This window comes from Telmatherina bonti (genome assembly GCF_933228915.1).
Source record: "Telmatherina bonti genome assembly, chromosome: 7".
Taxonomy (NCBI): Eukaryota; Metazoa; Chordata; class Actinopteri; order Atheriniformes; family Telmatherinidae; genus Telmatherina; species Telmatherina bonti.
The window spans coordinates 8,531,474-8,556,916 of NC_136625.1; the positions used below are offsets into that span (position 1 = coordinate 8,531,474).

Genomic DNA, 25,443 nt, shown 5'->3' on the forward strand with positions numbered 1-25,443 from the left:
TAACAAAATACATGTTTACATCCACATAACAACCAAGCAAAACAGGGAAAAAAGATTAATTGTACCAAAGCAGCAGTTCCAGTTGGGAATAAAGGAATCGAACCAGCGCTCTTCGGCTGATGACCTCAGCATGGCAATCACTGAGCGTACATCCGTGGTCACTGATATTGTGAAGGTCCAAACATTTAGTCCCTGTGGCCAGAGACACAACCTGGGCTGATCTGAGGTCAAATCCTGCAGGGAGACAAATAAGATGTAGCAGAATTTTTTTGTTTTTTTAAAAAAGAAGATTTAACTCAGAGACACAAGACAAGAAATAATTTGAAAATAAGTTTGTATGTTTAAAGTTAATTCAGAAAAATACAAACATTTTACATTTATTTAGGCAAACTTAATCTGAAAACTACTGAGCAAATTAACAATTCATGTATCATAGTTATATATACAGCTGAAACACTTCAGCAGCATTTTTAAGTAAAAACCCTGATTTATTTTTGCGCTTCTGCCCCCTGGTGGACACTTCTCACCTTTTCACACTACAATAATTCTGACATCTAATTGCAAGAAACGGTATATATATATACACACACACACACACACATATATATATATACATACATATATATACATACATATATATATATATATATATATATATATATATATATATATATATATATATATATATATATATATATATATATATATATATATATATATGGTTATATTTCAGATTTTGTCCACAAATCTACCAGGAAGTTACAAATAATGACATCATGTCTTGTTTTGATGTGTAATCAAGGCAAATATCGCACCCATTATATAAGTACCTGTACCTATTAACTGCAGGACCAGCAGCTCCTGGTCACATGACCTCAGGAACGTGTTCTCTGATATAAATGGGTGCTTAACCATGTAAAGCTTTATATTTTAAAACCAAACCGTATAAAGCTCTACATGTTAAAACCTACATGCCAGATTCTATCTATTTAGATTGTATGAATTTACAGTGATAAATCATAGAACCAGATTACTTTTCCCCTGAAAGATGGACCAAAGGCGCAACAGATGTTTTCATGTACTGACTCTTTCCTTGCTTTATTTAATCATAGTGTTCAGTGTTGTGGTTCTACCACTCACCTCTGGTCATGACTATCCCCGCCAGCACCTTGTGACGGGCGAGCGAGGTAGAGCTACAGCTGTCGGTCAGCTGGGAGTATTTCTCTCTCACCATATGGTAGATCGATTCAGCAAAGAACTGCAGAAGAAGAAATATTAGACTCAGCACTGGAAGCATAATAAGCATTTGTCTTTCTTATTACGTTTTTTTTTTTTTTTTATAATGTTACTTTTGTTTATTTTGAGAATAATTTATCATTATCCAGTCACCAAGAGCCAGTGGATCTTTTGGACACACATGTTTTGCTTCTGTTGCTTCTGCTTCAAATAAATAGGAATTATAATGTCATTGGGCAGGTAGTTAGCTACCTTTTCTTTATAAAAAAAAAAAAAAAAAAATCTAAATCATTGTGTGAGCATGTGTACAAGTGATTAAAAAGAGGTATAAATGTTCCCATCTGTTGTGGACTGATTTGATCTGGACTGAGCAGGTACAGATCCTTCTGATCAGATATTTCTCATATGTTCAGACCAGATTTACCATCTGAAAACTTGGACAGGACAAGAACAGGCTTATTTGGGGAGACAAAAATGTGCATGAAGCTGACCTGAAACAGCTCATGCTTTAGAGTGTGCAGAAACCCATATGTAAGCAGACTCCAGTTACTCCCAGCTTCCACTGCATCATCCCACTAAAACCAGTTATTTGAAGCTACAACCTCTGATTACATGAGCAAGACAAATGTAGTGATTAATATCTTTCTATGCCATCACCCAGAGACTACCTGAAGACTGCATCACACCAGCAGCAGCCTGAAGCGTTGATCCTGACGGCAGGATGGATCCACGTTGTCATGATGTTTCCAGCAGATTCTGATCCTACCATGTGAATGTGGAGCTGAACTGGAGACTCATCAGACCAGCAACGTTTCTCCATCTTCTATTGTCCAGTTCTGGTGAGTCTGTGTGAATTGTAGCCTCAGTTTCCTGTTCTTACTGACAGGAGGGAACCCGCTGTGGTCTTCTGCTGCTGGAGAACATCTGCTTCCAGGCTGGACGTGTTGTGTCTTCAGACATGATGTTCTGCATACTTTGGTTGGAACCAGAGCTTATTTGACTGCTTATAAGTGCAGCTTTCTGTCGCCTGACCATTCTGCTCTGACCTCTGAGATCAACCAGACATTTTGGTCCAGATTGTCTCGGTAAACCCGACAGATGTGTGAAAATCCCAGCAGATCAGCGGTTTCTGAAACACTCAGACCATCAACATGCCACATTCAGTCACTTAAATCCCTTTTCTTCCTCGTTCTGATGCTCAGTTTTAACTTTGCAAGCCGTCTTCACCACATCTGCATGACTACATGGGTTGAGATGCTGCCACATGATTGGCTGATTAGATATCTGTATTAATAATCAGCTGAACAGGGCTACATAATGAGGTGCCTGGTGACATATGAAAGCTTCAAATCCTTTAAAGCTCTGAGCTACTCTGATTTGAATATGATTATCCATAAAATAAAGCAGTTTGTTTTAAGGATAATTGTTTAACTTATATGTGTTTGGATGAGATGCAAGTTTTATGTTTTAACATGATAAACAACCTAAACTTTAAATAACCCGCCGCCATCCTCTCATGCTAAATGTTTGCAGGAAGACAGAGGCACAAGGTCGTGTGTAATGAGTGTGTTAAACAATTATCTGTCAGATTATTATGCTCTTCACACCACCTTCCTGCTCCACCTCCATCTCCTTGGTCCGCTGCCGCTCCTCCTTCATCCCTAATGTGCTGTAATAATGTTCATTAATGCGTCGCGCAGCCTGACAGACAGTTCTTATTGAAGGAGGGGAGGCAGAGCTGATGCTAAATGATGAGTTGGAGTTGCTGGGAAAAAAAAAATCTGCCTCCACACACAGAGGAAGAGGGAAGGTTCTGCTTAAAATTCCCTCATTACGATTTGGTGTATAAGCCTGCAGCTTAGTAAAAACTCAGAGCATTAAACTCTTATTTTTTTCTGTCTCAAACTCTCATCACTTCATCGGTCTGCAAATTCTGTCCTAAATCTCCCTCAGGGTGTAATAAAATATCTACATGTCTGTCTCTCTCCATTATCCTCTGCATATTTGAACAACATCCCCCCCCCCCCCCTCTGCTCCCAGGAGCTGATCTGGGGAGACAGATCTGCTTGTATTCATAAAGCATGACAGCAAAAGACGTTGAGGACAATCTTGCAGGCTCTGAGACGTAATGAAGTTGTTTAGATGCCACAGACGATCATGCAGGACACCACCGAGCTCTCAGACCTCAGGACATGATGGCCATACTGATGCACAGCACACAGCGTGCACACTGCACCTCAGACCCATTTATTCAGACTGTTCAGGGGAACATCGAAGGGATGACGGGCAAAAAGTGTCGTGGCATGAAGCTGGCACTGAGTAAAATGTGTCTCTGGGTACGGCAGATGGCTATTGATCTCAATCTCGGGTCTTCTACCAGAGTCCTGGGAGCTTGAGGGTCCTACGCAGTTTCTTAGCTGTTCCTCGGACTGATCTCTTCTAGACAAAGATGTCTGATGTCTGATGTCTCACCAGGTATCTGTTGGAGCCACTTCTCCAGTGTGGGGGTCACGGCCCCCAGTGCTCCCATCACTATGGGTACTAATGTTGCTTTCACCCTCCAGGCCTTCTCCAGTTCTTCCTTGAGGCCTTGGTACTTCTCCTGTTTCTCATTTTTTACTTTTTCCTGAAATTTCCATCATTGTGAATGGATACATCGATCACTACTGCCTTATGCTGCTGAATAGTTCAAAGCAGCTGGAAAACTCAGTTGGTGGAGTGTCTGACTCTTGTGTGGGAAACACAACACATAGTGCCAGGTATTACATAGCTTCATAGAGAACAGAAGGGTACATCATCCAGTTGGGTCCTTAGGCAAGACCCTTAGTGCTATTCCCTACTGGAACACACACTAGATGGCACTGGACACGAGATGTGAACGAGGCATTGTTGGAATGCTACTATGTAAGTAACCCTAGTAAGCGGGGCTACATGAAGAGGTTGCTGGATATATAGTTCTCTTAAAAACAGCTTATTAATCAAACATGTACGTTTTAATTTCCTAGGTAGAAGTAACACATTCAGTAACTACATGACTACATTGTGACAATGACGATAGTCCGATTAAAAGTCCAGTTTGAATCCTAATGATAGGCCCAGTTTGCAGGGCTTTGGGAGGACAAACCAAAAAGGTTTGAGAACGAGCGCCAAAGTGAAATTTTCCTAAAAGATTCTTGTAAACATGAGCTGGAATCTTTTGAGGATTGATAAATGTCATTTTGCATTTGTGCACTTTGCCTGTGTACAGCTAAAACTCAGCCCAAGCATGCACATTACATTATCTTCAGTCTGTTTTGTGTCTTCAGTCTGCATGGAGATGGTTTTCGCTCCACGGATGTGTAAATGCATTTTTTTGGAATATGCAAAGGAAAAAAATTAGCAGGTTTGCATTGAAACGTTGTGTAAACAAGTCACTGTGTACATTCAGCTGTATTTATTTTAGTCGGTTTTATGATTAATCTTATTAATAAAAATAAGTTTTACTTTTAAAACCATGTAGTAAACCAATAAAACATGTAGTTTTTGACCATACAGTTGACATATCTATTTAGTAACATGAAGAGAAACATGACTTTCAGTGCTGATCTTGCAGCATAGACACACCACTCTGTCTGTGCATGGACAAAATAACCTTTTAAAAACTAGTAATAGAATTTGGCATCTGACACATGAAGTCAGTTTCACGTCCTCCATCACAGGGATCCTCAATCCTGATTCTCGAGGGCTGGTGTCCTGCAGGTTTTAGAAGTTTCCCTGCTGCAACACACCTGATTCACACTCAGACTCGTGCACAGCTTGATCCTAAATTGATGTCTACAAATCAGTCATTGATTTGACCAGAGTTAAGGCTGTCTGCTCTTTAATATATTTGCACCTGCAAGGTTACTCTCAAAGAGAAGTGAAGTGCATAAAGAACTCAGACAAGTGGAGGACAAAAGAAGAAATTGCAGTTAGAGGAAAGTGTTTCACTGAGAAGAAGAAGAAAGACTCTTACAGTAGAGTAGCGAGAAGCAGAAAAACGGTTTTGAGCTCGCAAAGCTCAGATCCATCCTGTTCGGCAGCAGCTGGTAATTAAATGCAGTGAAGCAGCTCATCTCCTTGCTTCAAACTCAGGTTTTAAAAAGCTATTTCCAGCACATTTACATTTGCATATGTTGGATTTCTTTAGAAGTAGAAAAAACTCACCTGAGGTAGCTGATTTTTGGTCCTACTGCCCTGGAGGCCCATCATCCTCTTCTCTGGTCCCAGACTTATGTTGTACAGTGACTCCAGGGCTGTTGCTGCTGCCTGTGTCTTAGCCAGTCTTTTACTGTGACCACAGCCTTCAAACACCCTCCCTTCCAGTCGGAGCACCATGATAAAATTCCTCACCGGCCTGCCGTGAACTCTTTCTGTCAGACACATGTACCTGAGTCCCGGTCGCAGCTCATTTAGCAGGGCCACCGGACTGAGGCACTCCAAAAGTGAGGCGCTAAGGTCTCTTCTCTTTGGATTGCTGGAGGAAACCAAGTCCAACGAGAATCGAACCAGCCATCTGTGACTGTAGATGCTGGAGAAAACCTCCTTCTTTGTTGCGGTGCAGTGTAGAAGATCACAGTTTTCATGCAGTGATGGTTCAAACTCTTTGAAGATTGTATCAGGGAGGTCCAGTTGGTCGGCAGTAAAATCCATAGGTGTGCTGGTGAAGCTCTCCATGGTGGCGTGAACCTGGGAGGCATTCGGGAACTGGATGAATGACTTCAGAGCCAGCTCTGCTGCTCTTAGCTTGGCCTGCTTTTTTGTAGATCCTCGACCCTCAAAGTGGAAACCATTAACATCCACACCTACAGAAAACACCGGGGCATGCAGTGGACCAGTTTTTGACACAATCTCGTAATGCAGACCTGGTCTTAACTCATTCAGCTGTACCAGCGCGTTCTTCTGAGTTACTGCCCAGGCTGCTCTTTTACAAGCCGCATGGCTTTGCTGGAGAAGACGGTCTTTTCCGTCTTGCTTCCTCTTCGGGGCTCTTGGCCTTTGTCTGGGAAAAGTTGCACGAAAGGTTGATGGATGATACTTTTGTAGAAGCTCCAGCTGTTTTTTTTCATCCTGATTCTCTTTCACCTCCAAACTACTGGTACCTGTTGGGAGAGCAAAATCATGACAAGAAATACTAACAAGAGTTCGTCAGGTTGGCTAATCAACATGCAAAGGCTCTAAAGTCAGGAACATTAGTAGAAGCACCTGCTTAATTACCCCTACAATAGATAAACCAGCCATTCCTCAGGTAATTAATCTGTTCCCACATGGAAAACTGGAGAATATTATGAGTGCAAGACCTTCACTCTCATTAGTGTTATACTAACATCCGTCTCATAACAGAGACTCTCCTATTTAAGACACATTATTACTAAATACCCTGCAGAAGTGTCTACATTTGGCACGCAGCAGGCAGGACATGATGCAGAAGGTTTGTGCAGAAATCAGTTTTTATTGACAGCACATTGATAATGGATGATGTGGTTTCACACCAGTCCGTTTGAATGTCTTTACAATATTGGGAATGTATAAAGCAACAGGTCATGTGGTATCAGAAAAATATGGCACGATAAGAAAACCAGACCAGTAATAAACCTGTACTGGAAACTGTGCACCCAGCCATAGCAAATGCTGCGTTAGCATTGGAGAGGCTAAGAAATAGCGTTGTATGCTGGTCACCCACTGGATCAGATGGAGCCTCTTCTGGGCGTTACCATATATAAAGTGGCCAGGTGCATGGAGAGGCTGGGAACCACTTTCGTTACTTACTAGCATGCTAAAGCTAACTGGATTAGTTGCTGTGCTAGCTTATCTTCTCTGATAACCTGTTTCGTGTCAGTTCTTGTAATTAACTCCAGGCCTTATATTGACTTGGTTGTTATGTCTATGACTTCCATAATGAACTAGAAATTTATTTCTACAAGCTCTTAGAAAGACATACAAGACATATGATATATAATTCCTTGTTAGCTTGTTGATATTTTCTGAATAACACTAAACATAAAGAGGTATCATGTTAATGTCAAGGGGAACTTTATAGTTTAGGATTGTTTTAGCAACAGAAAGCTGCTTTGTGTGTGTGTGTGTGTGTGTGTGTGTGTGTGTGTGTGTGTTTAAGAGAGAAAATAAGAGTAAGTGCGCATTTAATTTGTTTTATACTATTTTCAATATTCAAATATTGCTGTTTTTTAAAAGCACTTTGTGCTACTTCTGTATGAAAGTGCTTCAGAACTAAAATTTAATGTTTTTGATTTTATTACTACTACATTTTGAAGATTCCAAAATAGTTAAACTAGTTGCATCACTGAGGTTTGTTCTGAAAGGTTACTGCACCACATGAAAGTAATATAATGTAAAGTAACGTTTATCACTTTTAGTTTACTGATAAACACTTTCAAGGGCTTAATTACAGAAGCAAAACATTCACTAGATGTTTCTCACATCTTCACAAAATGGACCGTTACAACATTTTGTCGCCACTTCACTGTAAAAAAAGTTGTGCTAAAATAGCAAAAATATCTTTTGTTGATGTTGTTTTTGTCCTGTAAACGTTGCTCTGCTGCTGAAAGACAGCAGACAAAGTGTCAACAGATTTTAAAATGTTATCAGTGTAATACAGATGTTTCTTGAAGGAGCCCAGTAAGTCACCTGTAATGCAAATTATGGTTATTGTAATAATCACATAATAAAATAAAACAAATACATGTATACATCCCTGATATGTATGTTATGTGCAATCAAAGAACAAAACAATTCTCACTAGAACTGTCTGCATCCTCAGCTGATGATGCTGCAGAATCCCAGTGATGTATGGGAGCGATGAAGGTTGATAACGTGTTGCTCCAGACTGGAAAACAGCAGAAACACATGAAATCACTGACAGTCCACATGTTACTGCCACTTTTATTTTCTGTTAATGAGGCGAGCCCAGTTAGTTTCTTTAGCTGCATGTTTATATATTTACTTGCAACAACAGAAGTAATAAACTGGAGAGAGGTAAACCACAAAGAAATATGGTGATAGAAGCAAATCTAATGCATGAGGCCAAGATGGCCGTTAGAGTTCCCACCAAATGAACAGATTGAAAACAAACAGAGAGGCGGGTCAGAGCTAGCAGGGGTGACAGAAAGGTGATGGTGGTGAAGTCTGGCTGTCATGCAGGAAATATCCAGAGGTTTCAATTCAATAAGTTTTACTTTGGCTCAGCACAGCTGTTTGACTTTAGATAAAAAAAAAAAAATCTGATTTATAGTTCGAAGCCTTGATGAATGCTGGTAACGTAAACCATGGAATTCCTTTCCTTTTTACTTTTAATTTAGTTGTTTATTTTTAATATTAAAAAATAAAAATGCATGTATCTGAACAGTCTGAATCTGCTGAGGTTGGATTTAAAATGGAGATTAAAGATTAAAAGCTTTCTTGTCATGTGCACAGTTTGAAACGTGTTTTCCTGTACAATGAAATTCTAACTTTGCTGCTCACACTGGATGCCATGAGTGTAAAAAGCAGGATGTATGAAACAAAAATAAAATAGATAATAATAATAAGTCAAAGAGAATTGTGTAAAGTACAATGGAAATAAACAATCTTAAAGAATTTACACTATGAAAAATATAGTCTATATTTTATGTACATATTTGCAGATATGTGCAAACTTAGTTGTGCTAAATGGTTGAGATAGTGTGCAAACAGAAAGTGCAAACATTCCAGCAGTTACATGTGCAACTATATGTAAACAGGAATTATCACTGGATTGTCCAGGAGAAAGGAGGAAAAAAGGCAAATTGTTCACATGCAGAACGTACATGGATTGTCCATGAGGGGGATGCAGATGATGATGATGATGATGATGATGATGATGACATGCAGAGATGAATTCCAGCTGGATTTTCCTGCTCAACAGTCTAAATCTAGTTTATACTATTTATTATTATCAGTGTGCGATTTATGAAAAAAACACAGGGGGGGACATTTTGAAAAATCTTTTTTTTTTTTTTTTTTTTATAAAATAACTGGCAACACATTATCTTTCATTATCTTTCTCAGCTTTGTTTGACCTTTTCCCCATGTATATCTTTTTGACTGCCTCGACCAAAGACTGGAACTTAGTCTATCCCCCCCCCCGGGATAAAAAATTAATGACCAGAGGGGGGGATGTCAAAAGCAGAGGGGGGGGTAAATCCCCCTCATCCACCCCGACAAATCGCACCCTGATTATTATATACTACTAAAAAGGAAACAAACCAGGCTGTCACAACCATGACAGTGATTACAAAAACAATATAAACAATATCAGTTCCAAAAAATAAAAAAAGAATTTATAAATAAAAATAAGCAAATAGCAGATATATGTCAACACATCAAGCAAACAAAGAGCATCGTACAATGTCCATGACAGAGGGCTACAGATAATCATCAAGAGCACCTGCAGGGTGAGAAGTTTAGGCACACAGCCAGGAGAACCTCAGCGTGTATGCATATATAAGTGTAGCCCTGCTACAGAGGTGAACCATGTGCTTCCAGCACCGAAAGAGGAAGGCTGGGAGGGGGGCCTGAGACCCACAGAGTAAAGAAACCCACAGGGTACAGAGCCCAGGAGAGCCAAGACAGGGAGCCACAGAGGTGCTGCAGAGCTGAGCTGCCATGCAGCACAGGGTGATGGCAAGCAGCAGGCGCTAAGCACCGAGGTGCAGGCTGAGTAGACAGCCAGACCCCCACATGTCATGGAGCCACCCCTATGAGAGCCCTGCCTGGGAACCTGGCAGAACCAGACTGCCCAAACAAAGCCACCGTGGGAAGGCGGTAGCCTCGATGCCAAAGCCAGGTGCCGGTGAGGACTCGTTCTTTTTCTCTTTTCTGAATCAGCCATGGTGAGCGTCCAGAGTAGCCAGCTGTTCCCAGCTGCTGGTGTGTGACACAGAACCGTAAAGCAAAACAAAGCTGATGCTCCGGGTTGTGAAATGCAGTTTTCCAGAACGGTGCAGGAATGTGCATCATGGCTGTCAGAGTGCCAACAAAACAAGCCAGAAGCTCAGAGGTTTAAGGTCGGCAAGTTTAATAGTGTTGCTTTGAAATAAATGCACTAAAGTTTAGTTTGGCTTCACAACTGACTCAAATGCGGAGCTGATACTGACTCAAATAAGCAAATAAAACACCAATTCTCAAAGCTAAATTACTGTTTATGCAAAAAACCCCAAAAAACTTTACAGTTACTGCAAATAATTTCCTTTACTTTTCCAGCCGTGTGCACCTCAACAGAAGGAAAGAGAAAACATGCTGCTGAACTCATACCTCCACTTCAAACTGTAAAATAAATGTAAAACTCTAAAAATCTAACTTGTTTCCTATCTTTGGATCTTTTAACCCTCCTGATTTTCTTACTGAAGTTTTCAGGAATTTATGCAAAAAGGTTGAACCAGACTTTTTGATGTTTGCTATGATTGTAAATGAATATGGTGCTAACCAAAATAAAAAATATCAATAATTAGGTAATTATTATAGGTAATAATTATACAACAGCATGTCTAGAAGGAATATTTTTATTTCTCTTTATGTTAAACGTAATGGATATTATATTAGTCTTTGAAAAATCAAATTTATTTCAAAGTTTTTACATTTTGTTTGTTAGAATGTGGGAAAATAATGTAAGAATATGTAAATGTGTATCCGTGCAGAGCTTTTCTATCGGCTCAAGCGTGCCACACCATCCACATCTTTTGGTTTTAGACTCATGGAAACACCTGGAGCACAGCCATCGTAATAGATCACCTGCGGGCCGCTGAACTAGTGACCCCATTTATTTCCATTTAGATTTATCTGGTTCCCTGCCACCATTTAACAGCTTCGCTTGTGGGCCAGAATATCCCCCACACATATAAACACAGAAATATGAGCAGCGGTGGATGTTTTATTGTGTTTGAAATATTAATAACTACCTGACAACACCATAAATGTTACATATCAGTCAGTTTTAAGACTGTACAACACGTATACCTGAACATTGCTTGTATTATTTTGCCATTGTTGACATTTTTGGTAGAAATGTGGAATTAAACAGTTCTAATTTAATTTCAGGCAACACAAAATGAGCCATTAGTACAAAACCTAGTGTAAACACGAATACAGGAAGCAGTGCTGAATAATAAATGATGTGAAACTGAGCACTTTGGTTTTGAAAAATGGCCTTAAACAACTTGAATCAGTTGGAAATCTGATGGTTTTTCTTGGGTAGATAAATAGTTTTGCCTGGCTTTACTCCTGGTCACTGCTAATTCTGCAGGGCTTTGGAATGAACACTAAAAGTCATTAGAATAATGAAGGGTACGCTCTAAACTATCCTGCATTAACCTTGCACCTTGCAGTTACAGTATATTAGGCGTGTGATCCATTAAGTAGTGGGTTGATATGAGGGAGAGCTGTGTGACGAGATGTGAATGTAATGATGTGAGTCCTGAGTCGCTGAAGGCAGGTGGAGGCTGGATATGTTGTAATGATCCTCCTGGCTAACAGGTCAATTTATGTTAGGATGGAAAAAGATTAAACTGTTTGTCTTCGTAGAGCTCATTGTTCTGTCAACTCTCACTTGATTTCACTTCATATCATTAACACACACCCTTACTTTTCGTTTGAGCAGAGGTTAACCATATTTTCTGTTACAAACTGGGTTTAAGATCAATATGCAGAGCTGGGGTATAAATTTGGAACGATAAGTTAAAAAAAAAGCAGTAAAAACAACATGTTTAGTTGTAAAGCATGCAGTTAGTCCAATCAGGGTGAAGTTGGGAATCATCTGATCCACTTTGCATATGTTCAGTTTGAGGTAAAAGCTTAACGCATCAATCATATCATGTTTATTTGTTTGTTTAGTTGTGTTTCAAACAGGTTATTTGAGTCAATGTTTTAGTTGTTAGCTGCGTAGCAAGCATCCATCATGCAGTCAAGGACAGTTTTAACACACTAGCAGGACAGGTTGCCACAATGTTACACACAACTAAATTTAAATGGATGTATGAGTAAAACTATAACCTAAATAATAATATTTTGTTTTAGGACATGTTCACAGGATTGTCAGGAGGTTTTGGTTCAACTGGGCGGAGAATCAGAAAATGTTCATTTTTGTTTGGTTTGCTGTCACGCTGCGCTTTACTCAAACTTTGATCATGTCACATTTAGACTTACTGTTTAAAGGTTCAGTTTATCATAGTCTCACACTGAAGATGCCGTACTCTAATGCTAATTTCCCACAGATAATCCAGGTGTGATCCGTCCAGCAGCAGCTGTTCCAAGCAGTCTCTAAACCAGCTGAATTTAATTGGCTCAGCTCCACGGCAGGTAGATGAGCCTTTTAGTGAAAACACCTGTTCTAAATGCACAGGTAGATCCAAAAACATGGCAGGACTTCTACTTTATGGCACCTGGGTTATACATCTCTGCTTGTGACCCTATAATATTTTAAGCACCTGCAAATAACCAGTCATACATGTGTAACTAAAGCAGTCGTTTAATCCAGAGGAGAGATGCCTTCATGAACCAAGAAAATTAAATATTCCCTTTGGATCATCACGACCTGGAGGACCGAGGAGGACATAATCCAATCTGGCGTGATGAACAACACTCATCAAGCTGAGATGGCTGTGTAGTTACAGAGTTGTACTTAAACTCCGGTGGGGTTTCCCTTCATAGATTCAAGTCTTACTCAGTGATAAGTAGCTTCCAAGTAGCATGTGTGACCTTTGTGAGGCAACATTTACATAATCAGTCGTCTCTAATTGGTGTAGTGTTGAATTGTTGCTGTCCACTTCCTATAATAACCTGATATTGATTAAACCATTGGGTTAAGGGAGGACTATCTGAAAATAAGACATCCGATATTGATGAAGTCATTTCAGTAATGCGTTCATACAGACAACAGTGCACCGTACATTGTCTGAATGTGGTACAGTAGTGGCAGCTTTCAGGCTGTGATGGCCGAGAGGTTAAGGCGTTGGATTCGAAATCCAATGGGGTTTCCCCTCGTAGGTTCAAATCCTACTCACAGCGATAAGTGCAACGTATCCGCTTTGGCAGGGCATGTTTATTTCTCCTTATATCCTGCATCTATAAAGCTACCAATTAACACAAATTTTGCAGCTCGTTGGTCCAGAGTTTTTTAGGATACAGTTTACCTTGCATAGCCTTGGATCCTTTAGACAGCAGAGATGGTTTGTTAGGAACTTATCATTTAGGAAATGTTCTAACTTTTATAAGTGATGGTTTAAAGTGATGGTTTAAAGCAGGGAGCAGCGGCTCTGATCCTTTCAGACTGGTGTCTTTCAGACACGAAATGTTTGCCTGCTCTGCTACTGCTGTTCATCACTGAGCTGTTAGACTGTGAGGAAATGTCTTCATGAACAAAGAAAACCTACAAGACCTTCCAAGATGCAAACCCAGCCAAATTCATTCGCACTTTTTAACAACTACTGCTGAACAAATACTAAATATTAAAACAATAAAGGAAAAAAACCCAAAGCAATAAAAGCAAACTTATTCTGGGTAAAATTCCAATAAAAAGGAAGGGGACTGCAGAAGGAATGCAGATGGATCCTGACCTCTAAAGCTGCAATGGCGGACCTGGATTGCTGAATATGACAGAACATTATGTGGTACAATGTGTCGCTTTGCAGCTGTGATGGCTGAGCAGATAAGGTGTTGGATTAGAAATCCAATGGGGTGTCCCCTTGTAGGTTCAAGTCCTCCTCACAGTGTAGGAAAGACTGATTTATGTGCTCCTGGGAGTGTGTTTAGTCCAAAAGCTTAATTGGCAATAAGCCACTCTATGTCTCTACCAACACACAATTCAGCAGCTTGTTGGAGCATGGAGACAATACTGGTGTATTGGAGTTTGACAGTGGTCCAGGGCAGGGATCCCCAATCCTGGTCTTTGACAACCAGTATCCTGCTGGTTTTCCAAGTGTCCCTGCTGCACTACACCTGATTCAAATCAATATGTATTTAGCAGAGCTTTTCTGAGTCTGCTGTTCCAGCAGGAACACTTTGAAAACTTGCAGGACACCGGTCCTCGAGGACCTGGTCTAGAATACTGTTTCTCAAATGTGGGTACAGATACCCCTGGGCGTACTTCAAGGCATTCCAGGGGGTATGTGAAACTTCTTTAAAACATATCTTTTTTATGCTTTCTTTAAAACATCCTTAAATAAAATAATATAAATATAAATACATGTTAGTGTCAATTCACGCACCTATTATGCATCATGTTGTATTATTTACTCTCATTGCATTGCAGATGGCTGTTTCTATACTCAACCAATAACCAGAAAGATGACATTCTTGAATATTGTTAGATTTCTGGATGTTGCATTCTCACTTGTATATTACATTTGATACATGCCTGTACCAGTAAACATTATAACTATTCGCTGTGAGCAGGGTTTGAACCTGCGCGGGGTACACCCCATTGGATTTCAAATCCAACGCCTTAACCTCTCGACCGCCACAGCTGCATTTATGTGCTTTTAGCTGCACATTGAGGCATCGTTCTGACATCAGTGCAGCTGCATGCAATGTGAAGAGCTGAATGCTGTCAAACTGTCATTGAGCGAGATGCAACATATGAGCATCTGGCACACCTAAGGCATCTTTTACATTAGTGTTGATTTAAGAAACCCCATGCAGAGAAAAGACTATTTAGTTATATTTACATTTGTTTCTTGTGCAGAAATTGTGCAACAATACAGCAACAGCTGATTCATAGCAATGGGGTAAGAAACTGTACCTCAGTGTTATTTATTATTTTGTACATTGCATTCTTTAAATCAAATTTTAGAACAGAAGATTCTTTCTAATCCATACTGTAATGAACCTTATTCAATGAAGGAATGAGATAAGGCAAAGCAGGGATGAGGAGTAAGAAGAACCAGTTGACTGTATGTGTGGTCTGACAGCTGTGGATAATCTCATTTGCTAAGCATAATTAATGGCAAGTGGTTTCATTTACTTGTAATGTGGAAAGTCTTTCCTCAAGGGCAAAGAAATATTGAAACTTTCTGAATTTAATTCTTCACGGAATACCTCATTGCTATTATCATTATTATGTTTTTATCCACTGAGACTGAAAATGTATTTACGTATTTTTATGGTAGTTGTATGGAGCTGTGATGTCTGAGTGGTTAAGGTGGTTCAGTTCCATGTGAAGGCAAACAAGTCAGCTTTAGTTATAGGACTCTAAATCCCATCGCGTTTCCTTGCGTATGGTACAATCAGTAACTGGTTCATATTAAGAAAACCTGGTGCATGTAGAGATGACTGTAATTAACTCTACACTGAGGAAACCATACAACTACTCCCCATATGAGAGCCTACTCATCAGTCAAGGATTCAGCTGTTTTCCTGCATCTCGATGGTAAAAAGTGCTTTTTTTTGTGGAGACAAGTGGTTTGAACAGGGAATGAAAGGAGCCATCTATGTCAAAGTATAGAAATCATCAACAGAGCAGGAGTGCGACATTACCTTTCCCTCATCTGCATTAGCATCCTTTCAGCTAGATGTTTTCACACTTTCACACAGCGGCAGGGTGTTATCCAGCATGTCCTGTCACGTGTCTCAACGACAACAGCTTATTCAAAAGCAGGGATGCGAGAGAGCTGGAACTGTTCTCAGTCCATCACAGAACCAACACTAAGAGAAAAATGTTCAATCAGACCTGAACTCACTCCTGCCGAGACATGCATGTATTTGGTATTTGGCCACCAACAATCTGAGAACATGTAAAGTCCACATAGATTCCCTCCAGAAAACCTGGTGTACATTTTGATATTATGTAAGAATAACAAAAAGAACAACTAAATTAGAACAAATAAGTTCAATTGGCTTTTATAGAGTGCGTTTGTGCTGGTTTCTAGTTCAACGGCTGTAGGAATCAAGGACCTGCAATAACTCCTTCACACTTTGGATGCAGCAGTCTGTGTCTGAGGGAGCTCGGCAGGTGGGATGGTGGGAGAAAGACCGTCCTTTAACATGGGTATATCCAATAATTTCTCAACTGGTGGGTCTAAGAGACAGTCAATCCAGCAACGGATGCAAGTAGCATCAGATGGATTGAACATCTGTCACATTGAGTCATCCTGCAGGTATTACAGGTTTCCCTCCAGAAACACCCCTGATTCCAATGAATGGGTGATTTATTGCCTCATCAAGCTGTGATGGCCGAGAGGTTAAGGCGTTGGACTCGAAATCCAATGGGGTTTCCCCTCGTAGGTTCAAATCCTGCTCACAGCGAATCTGCAACACAGAAGCTGTTGTACCACCCTCTTCTGCTGGTGTTGATGGTTGCATTACTGACTGGCTAGTTATAAAGTGTTACTTCAATAGTAGCATCATACAAGTTAACTGCTGAACATCCACATCTCTTACCTTGTTTGCTTCAAATATCAAGTTTTTCCATCTTCCTCTAAATTAAGAGACCTCCAACACACTTCCAACTACAGCCTCATGGAAGAATTGAAAACTAAATAAACTAAGTTGGCTTTTCTCAGGTTCTTTTGGAAGAAAAGATAAAGGAAATCCGAACCACAGTTACCCTGATTGAAGTTAGTTTTACTGTAAATAGGTTTCCAATCATCTCTGTCCGTGTTCAGCTGTGATGCAGAGACATCCAGGCTTACTAGTCTTATTAGCACGTCATCATCTTAACTCTAAAACATTGAGATAAACTTCAACAAATTTTGCACAAAGGGTTTAAACTCCATTCATTTGCATATGTTGTCTAATTCATAACCGCAGCAGTGGAGTGTTTGTGATCTCAAATTGCATCAGATATGATTTTCCTCCCCTGCACAGTGAGCAGAGACCACAAAGCTTTCCTTAGTTCTAAATATAGTTCAGAGCATCGTCTCATCAAATCACATTCAAGCAACAAAGCCTGAGCGTCTGCCTTCAGATCAACAGGCAGATGATCATTATTTGAAAATGAGTGATGAAATTACTGCCTGAAACATATGGTAATGTGCAATGAGAGATAATAACAACGACAGCCGTAATCTTAGGCAGACCGTTGGCTGCTCACAATGACTTTACTTCAACTTCTAATGTGCTCGCCTGCTGTTCTGCTTTATCAGTTTGAAAGATTAGCTCTCGTTTTTATATTATTGTTAACTGTCTGTGAATCATTTCAATGTTTTGTCGTTTTAGATGTATCTGCTTTGACTTTTGATCATGACTCAGAGTTTTTCAATGGCTTAATTGCAAAGCCAAATCAGTGCCTACATATGTTTTCTAACATGCGTTCATACATTTTTCTACTTGTTTTCTACAGTGTAAAATGCTATAAATCCAATCCATTGTTACTGTTAACCTGTAATTATGATGAAAACACAGTTGCTTTCCTTGTTTGCACTTTTCATCCACATGCAAATACAGTTTTTGGGGAATTGTAACAAAATTTTAGGAACAGATGATGCAGTTCTGCCGTTTATGTGCCGACAGGATAACCAGCATTGTTGGCTTTTCGTACCAGATTATGCACCTCCATCTGCATGGCTTACATCACATCTGTGCTGTTAACTCCTTTGTTTACACAATGCTGCCAAAACTATGTCGATGCTAATCTTGTTTTACATGTTTGCATATAAATACATGGTTAGCTAATGACTATAGTGAGGAAGGAAGGCGTCACTGTTTGAGGACACCGCTACATAAAGCAGTACTTACACGACACCGAACCATAGAACAAAGGTTTGATTGAGAATAGTTTTATTTTATAATTCATCTGTAACGTCGACACACTGAAACTAAAGCTACTTCTCTGTAGGTAACAAAGGAAACTGCAGTATTGGTGTGTGTTGTGAAACTGCAACTTTTTGCAGCGTGGATGGTGGAGTTTTTATTTCATCATCTGTTGGTTTGAGACGTTTGCCATGTTGTTGATGCTTTAGTCATGTATTGCCATGAGTATCTTATTTAATGTTAATAAACACTTGTGGTGGAGTTTGGAGCCTCATACCTCAGTGTTATTTAACTTTCACCACTGTCACATGTTCTGGAGTGATACTGGTTTATGTTCGTCTCTGTCCAGATCACTGGTTTTATGAAAGTTATCCTGTGGATAACTTTCATGCTTGTTTTAGATGGTTGGGCTTTCTGGTTTCCTGGTGTCGTTAGACTGTGTTATTCCTTGTAGTGGCAGCTTTTTACTGAAAGTTCATCTTTGTGTTCTTTTCTATGTCTCTTTTCTGGGTGATATTCCATTAATTGGCTCCTAAGTTCTTTGGACTGGTTACTTTATTGCACAGTGATGCTCATATGCCAATCGGATGGTCTTGGAGGTTCCACGTTGAAACTTGAAAACAAGAAGAGACAGAGCCTTTGCAGTTGTGTAACGGACTGCCTTCGACTGTGCAGTCTGCCGATAGTTTGTCTAATTTGAAATCTAGGCTTGAAAGCACTTTTTTTTGCTTTGGCTGATCGTGGCTACAGAATTGGACCTTTTATGTGTGTTCATGTTTTGTCCTTGTGTTTTAGTGTTTGTAAAGTTTTAATATTTAATTTTAACTTTCTTTATCATTTATGTAAAGCACTTTGGATGCTGAGGCTGTTTGAATGTGTTGTATAAATAAAATTGACATTAACATTGGCATTAGCAGACAGATAAGTTTAACATGATTTCTTATCCGGGACGAGTCTGACCAAGTTTATGGTGGACGACGTCAAAGACAACTTTCTACCACTGATTAAGTGCATTCACCATGTCTCAACAGTTCTAGTTTTGGAAGATTTTCTTTATTTATTAGCTGTCATAAATGCTGTAATTTGATGCATCGTACCTGAGTTAGCTTTCGGCTACTTTTCATCTGTCGTCTCCAGGGAGGACACATTAAAAAAAAAATCATACAATAACACATGGTGACACCTGCAAACAATTCTGATTTACCTGAAGCATGGCCGTGATGGTCGAGTGGTGTTGGACTTGAAATCCAATGGAATCAAAAGTTCCCACGTCGGTTCATGTCCTACTCACAGCAGATGCTTTCTGCAGCACAATACAGCTGTTTCTTGACAGAGAAACTGCATACAGTGACTGTATATCTCAGCCAGGTTCTATCTGTTGGGTTCCTCCACATTACCAGACAGTACATCATAATGAAATCCTGCTAAAAGGCCCCATGAAAACTCAGGTTAGCTTTCAGATCCAAGGCTTTCATGATGTTTGAGCTGAAATGGAGACTCATCAGACCAGCAATGTTTTTCTTCTATTGTCCAGTTTTGGTAAGTCTGTGTGACTGTATGTAGCCTGACTTTCCTGTTCTTAACTGTGGTCTTCTGGTGATGGACACCCTCTGCTTCAAGGTTGGACGTGATGGAGAATCTTATCTACAATGGAAAATAGTAATAGATACTTTGGTCCAGATGACTTAAGCTCACTGCATATTTTCTCTTCTTCAGACCTTCTCTGGAAACCCTGAAGATGGTTGTGTGTGAAAATCACAGTAAATACTCAAACCAACCACCATGCCATGTTCAAAGTCACTTAAATAAAAATTTATTCCTCATTCTGATGCTCAGATTGATTCAGCAAGTCGTCTTCACCACGTCTACGTAACAACATGAGTTGACATGCTGCCATGTGATTGGCTGATGAGATATTTGTATCAACAAATGATTGAATAGGTGTAAAAGAAAAAGACTGGACAGTCTATATGATATAAATACAACAAGCTCTGCTGCTGTAACAGATCTGAAAACATTATAAAGGACTTCCTATAACACAGATCAGGATTTAATTAAAAACATCACAAAGTTTGTTTGTTTTTTTCCTTTTCTTTAGTTTTGCTATTTGAGCTCACAGAGCTGTAATTCTTGCATGTGAAATCTTAATTTCATTCAACTGTTATCCAGAGCGAGAGAGATATTACTCCTTGATGCAAACTTTTAACAGCACCATCAACCCCAGCAGGACCAAATCTTTGCAGCAGCATTTCCTCTCTGAGCTGCAGATAAAACAAGAGGCCTCACTCTTCCTGCAATTAAGTTAAATGGGCACACAAACCATATTGCTAATGTTTTCATGCAGCCAGAGCCCCTGAGAAGTGTGGCGATTGCAGAATCCATCAATGAAATTGCGCACTGACATGCCCCACTAGGTTTGACGGCACAATGGAGCTCACTTATCCAAAATGCATCCAATATACAAAAATGTCCAAGCACAGAAAGACAGAAATAAAAAAAAAAACCTGACTGAGCCACAACAGACAGCAGCTGTTTGCTCCATGTTGGAGAATCATAATCCTCACTCAAAGCAGGACAATCAAATCATTTCTCTGAGACTTTGCAGCCAACAAATGACAGTTTGTTAATTTGACCAAACAGAAGGGGATTTTTACAGCCAAATGGCAAATTTATTTTGACGGAAAGCAACACAAGTTTATCTGCTCATCTGTACGAAATGATTCCAGCAGCTTCTGTTTTCCATGAACTTGTTCGTAACTCATCAAGACAACTCATGCTTTCATTTTTTCCTGCCACATTTCTTCAGTAATCTGTTGAGTTTCAAAGACAACAGATTAAAAAAGATTATCAACGCTAAACCCCTTCATGCCTGAATTTATTTATTTATATAAAGTCAAAATAAATACAGTAAAAAATAATGAAAAAATAACAAAAAGACTGAAAAACCTTAGGTGCATTATTCAATAACGACAAATTAATAAAAATAATTAGTTATGTAAAAATATAAACTTAAATGATAGTAAATACATTTAAATTGATATATTAATAAATGAGAGTAAAAGTAAAAATGAAAGAAAATAAGAAAAAAGAGAAGAGTATTGATTTATTGCAACAATAGGTGTTCAGACAGTATTTTATTGTTCTGGATTTTTATGATAAAGACAATATTTTTTATTTGAAAAAAACATGCTTTTAATATTTTTTTCCTCTTTTTTGGAGGATGGGGGGCAGGAAGCCTAATTTAATTCAACATAATGAACAAAAAAGAAAAAAATTAATCAAACAATGTCAGTAAAAACTACTTTCCCCATCCAATGTTACATGTTACATACAAAGGATCATATCACATGATTTTTATTCATGGGTTTGATTCAAAATATTATTATAAATCAGTTCATGTCAGATATGATTGAATCAAATCAAGTTACAAGAATAAGCAGGAGGTTTTCATTAGTGAGACAGTTTCAACTTCTCTGAAAGTGTAAAACGTGTTGCTTTGTCTTTTATTATCAGAAATAATAACTAGTTTAACGTTTCTTATGGGAATAAAGATTAATCATACTTGCACACAAGATTTAATCTGATGAAATCTGACATAATTTGTTTGCTCTGTGGCAACATGGTGGACTAACAGCATTAATTGTGACTGTGAAGCTCTAAATCCTCGTCTCTGTTGTTGGTTTACCTCCAGCCAGACTCAGAAGTCGTGCTGCTCTGGACTTAAAGCAGCACTACGTAACTTTGTCATCTTTAAACTCTGCTTTTCACTTTGTTCTGCTGTGAACTGACGCTGCTGTTTTAGCAAGAGAAGATGCCTCCCCCTCTTTCTGAAATGACAGCTGGCATTAAAACACAACCCGTTGTTGGAGACTGTGGCTGCATCAGTCGAGTACTTGCTGGTCCAAAAAATTTAAATTAAAAAAAAAAAAAACACAATGGGTCGGATTTAACGGTACGCTAAGTTATGATTTTCCAGAAGCCTTTATTTTCCAAAGAGGACACGCTTTCACTCCAGCACTCATGTACAAAAAGGCCAGTGTGTCATTAACGAAAGTGGAATAGGCTTAGCGCACTTTGAATAACCACTAGATTTAATACCACGGCCATCATGGAGTAATCTGCCGCATTTACCGAGGATTAACATTTGCAGAACAATGGCTGTTTAATCCTGGCAGCCTGACCTGTTGCCCTGACGACTGTAATTATGATTACTAGTGCTTGTATTGTGATGAGACATTACGTTTATGCATGACAGACAGTAAAAAGAGACAGAACATTCAGCAGTTTTAGATTTGTCAGACATTTATTCCCCTTGTTGAACCTAAAACGTCTTTTGTTCAGGTTGTTAACATTAACAATTTGATCCACTTTTTGCAGTTTGTGTGACACCTTTAGATTGATATTGTGATGCAAAATGCAAGTTTCACCACTATTTCTGTTTATTTTGCAGAGGCTTCTCCCAGGTTTAGCTTTGTTAGCCGTGCGGCTCAGTGGAAAACTCCCTGCGGATCTATATTAAAGATCTGGGCAGCTATAGAATGGATTTGGATGAACTGTTGTACAGACGGTCAAGTTCCACGGATAATACACCCAAAGGCCGTTGTTAAGTGGTTCAGTGCTGCCATATGTTGTGATTTGGAGGGAAACTTCTGGACAAAATGCTGTGAAATCCGGTTCAGAAATCTATGCTATCTTGTAGAAAAAGCTCCTTCGACATCAGAGAATTAGAGTTCAGTTCTGTTAAAAGTCTTTCCTGGTGTTTAGGCTGCTGGTTCATGCTGCGGTCTCACATGAAACACAGACTCTGCTGGAGTCCTTCTGTGCAAAGTTATCCTGGATGTTAGATTCACTTTAAGTTTTCAGCAGGAGTGAAAGTGTGCATCCAAGCTGGTGGATTCTACTGATACCTGACACAACGGGAACTGATCAGGTATGCATCAGCTGCTCCAACAGCACATTACAGAGAGCTTCTTTATCAACAGGCAATGCTAAGAATACAAGAAGGTTAAAATGAAAGGACTAAATAGTAAATGGACTTGTAGGACTTTTCTAGTCATGCAGACCAATCAAAGCGCTTTACACTACTTGTCACATTCACCCATTCACACACACACACTCATACAACACACTCATACCCCGATAGGCACATCGGAGGCCAGCTTGGGGTTCAGTGTCTTGCCCCAGGACACTTCGGCATTTTAGTCAGGAGTGTTTGTGAGTGTGTGAGTTATATTATTCTGTCTTTGAACTGTTTATTTTATTTTTTCTGGCTTTATTCCTTGCCTCCAGTCCTTCTCTGATTTGATGTATCCTGCTAGTTTTTAATGCAAGAAACAAACTGGATGCAAACTAAAAAAAAAAAAAGTCGGTTTGGAACCTCAAAAAAGTCTCTTCTCAATTTTCTTCACGAACCATGACGTCATTGGTGGGTAAAGGCTAAGCTTGCCTGAACACCAGGCTGCTATATTACTTATGTTTAAATAAAGCTGTAAAATGAAGAAAACCCCAAATGATCCCCAACCATCCAATGCTGATACACAGGTTATATTACAATAAACAAAAGAAAACAAAATACTGCCAATAAGCTTCAGAAAGTAAAGCAGGGATACTGTGATAGTATAAAGTACAGTATAGAAGACACGGTGTTACAAGTCCATCTTTCCAGCTGCTGAACAGAAACCAAGTCGATTCATTCACACTCAAACCTGATTATTGTTGTGCCTTTATGTTACTTAGCAACCAATTTAAATTCACATTTGCTAGATTTATGTAAACTTGTGTCCATGTCCCAAAACGTTGAATTCCACCTTGGGGATGAATAAAGTATCTTTGATTTGATTTGTTATTGAGAGAACGTAGACTTTTATGGAGCCTGACGGCTTGACCGTCAACTCTTAAGATCAAATCTCCAAAACGTTGGCGGAGTGACGTTGTCTCGCTTTGAAACTGGGACCAGTTGCTTGAAAGCACAGAGAGTCTGGTATTTATCTTAACCAGAACATGTTGCTCAGATCGGTGATTTTTCCTGCAACATGTAGTTAATAAGTGTGTCTGAGAACATCACAGAGCTGATGATTCGTCCATATTTGGGAAAAAAAAGGCTTTATGTTGTAAATTTAAATTTCACTTTGGATTCATTCAGGATTCAGCAAGAATAAATCATTTATGGTGAGAATCTCACCATTAAGCACATTTTCAGGGCGATCACGGCTTCTGCATGTTGGGACCCAATGGCTTAGAAAGCACCGTCATTAAGGATCTAAATTAAAATTATATAATATAACCCATAACATCAATTGTTCTGTCACCAATTCCTCACTTGCAAACACTTCCAGAAACTAAAGATCCCAGGAAGAGCTCGTCTTGTCTCCTTTCACAATCAGTTCAGTTAAACTTTATTTGTATCGTACCAATTCATGACAAAATAAAGTCCAAATATATTCCAGTTAAAACAAATCCAGTCATCCACATTAGTCCAACAATTCATCCAGCTAAATGCCAACAGATCTGTAATGTAAAGAGTTTTATTTCTCACTCTTGATATTCCTCTTTCTTTTTGTTTGCATCGCTCATGTAGACATATGAATCTAGAGTTATAGCATCTGAGTCACTGTTAGGATTTGTCTCGGTTAATTTGTCTATTAGATCAATTGTTCTTAAAGATGATGAGAGATTATCTCGCATGTTAGAGATGTAAAAACCAAACCAAGACCACATTAGACCAGGCTATCTGACACTCAAACTACTAGAAACTATTCAGTTTACCAGCAGTCAGAAAAACTGGTTGTTTTAATAACATTTTAGTTTGGATTTAATTTATTTCAGACTGAAGTTCAGACTGAAGTTGCGTTACAGTTAGTTAGCTCTGCCACTGAGGTTTGACTCATTCAGGCGGGTTCTGTTTCTAAATGACAATAAAACCCCTTCAAAAGACACCAAAGTACAAACATAATACTCTTTTATGCACCTTGTGCAGTGATGCAATGCAGCGGACACACAACTTCAGACCAGCTCTACAGGTGTACATCATGTCTGCAATAAAGACTCAAAAGACACACAAGTGTCTACATGATATGTTTACTAACTCATGAAGTAATGAAGTTGATAAAAACCAGCCAGTTTTAGTGTCACACACAACCCTCCACAACAGCTGCACCAACCTTTGCCTTTGCACCTTCTCCTTCTCTTCCTCTTGGACTTTCCCTTCATGTCACACTCTGAGCGCTCCATGTTCCAGCTGCAGGTCCCATAAACTGGTGACATTCAGAGATTGCCCAGCAGTTTTCCCCGTTCTGCTTCTTTTCCTCAGCCTGTGTGAAGGAAAGCCTGGGAGTGCAGTTCAGCAGCAGCAGCAGCAGCAGAAAGCCCCACGCAGTGACTGACTTCTCCCCCCTGCTGCTGGCTTTAGGAGGCAGGCAGCTGCTGAAGCTGTGACATCATGAAGAGGGGAAGAGCTTCTCGGAGTTCAGG

The 25,443-nt window shown here is 39.4% G+C and overlaps 1 protein-coding gene across 1 annotated transcript in view; it reads right to left on the bottom strand.

The window, feature by feature from the left end:
• LOC306758119 (double-stranded RNA-specific editase B2-like) overlaps nt 1-25,236 on the bottom strand; it is a gene marked incomplete at both ends in the record, with an annotated part of 36,744 nt that extends 11,508 nt beyond the window's left edge. The window contains 5 exons of the mRNA XM_079243329.1: nt 66-234; nt 1,141-1,258; nt 5,422-6,356; nt 8,015-8,101; nt 25,134-25,236. Of these exons, the coding sequence (XP_079099455.1) occupies nt 66-234; nt 1,141-1,258; nt 5,422-6,356; nt 8,015-8,101; nt 25,134-25,236 (1,412 nt within the window). The remainder of the gene's footprint in view (nt 1-65; nt 235-1,140; nt 1,259-5,421; nt 6,357-8,014; nt 8,102-25,133) is intronic.
• Nucleotides 25,237-25,443: the final 207 nt, after the last annotated feature.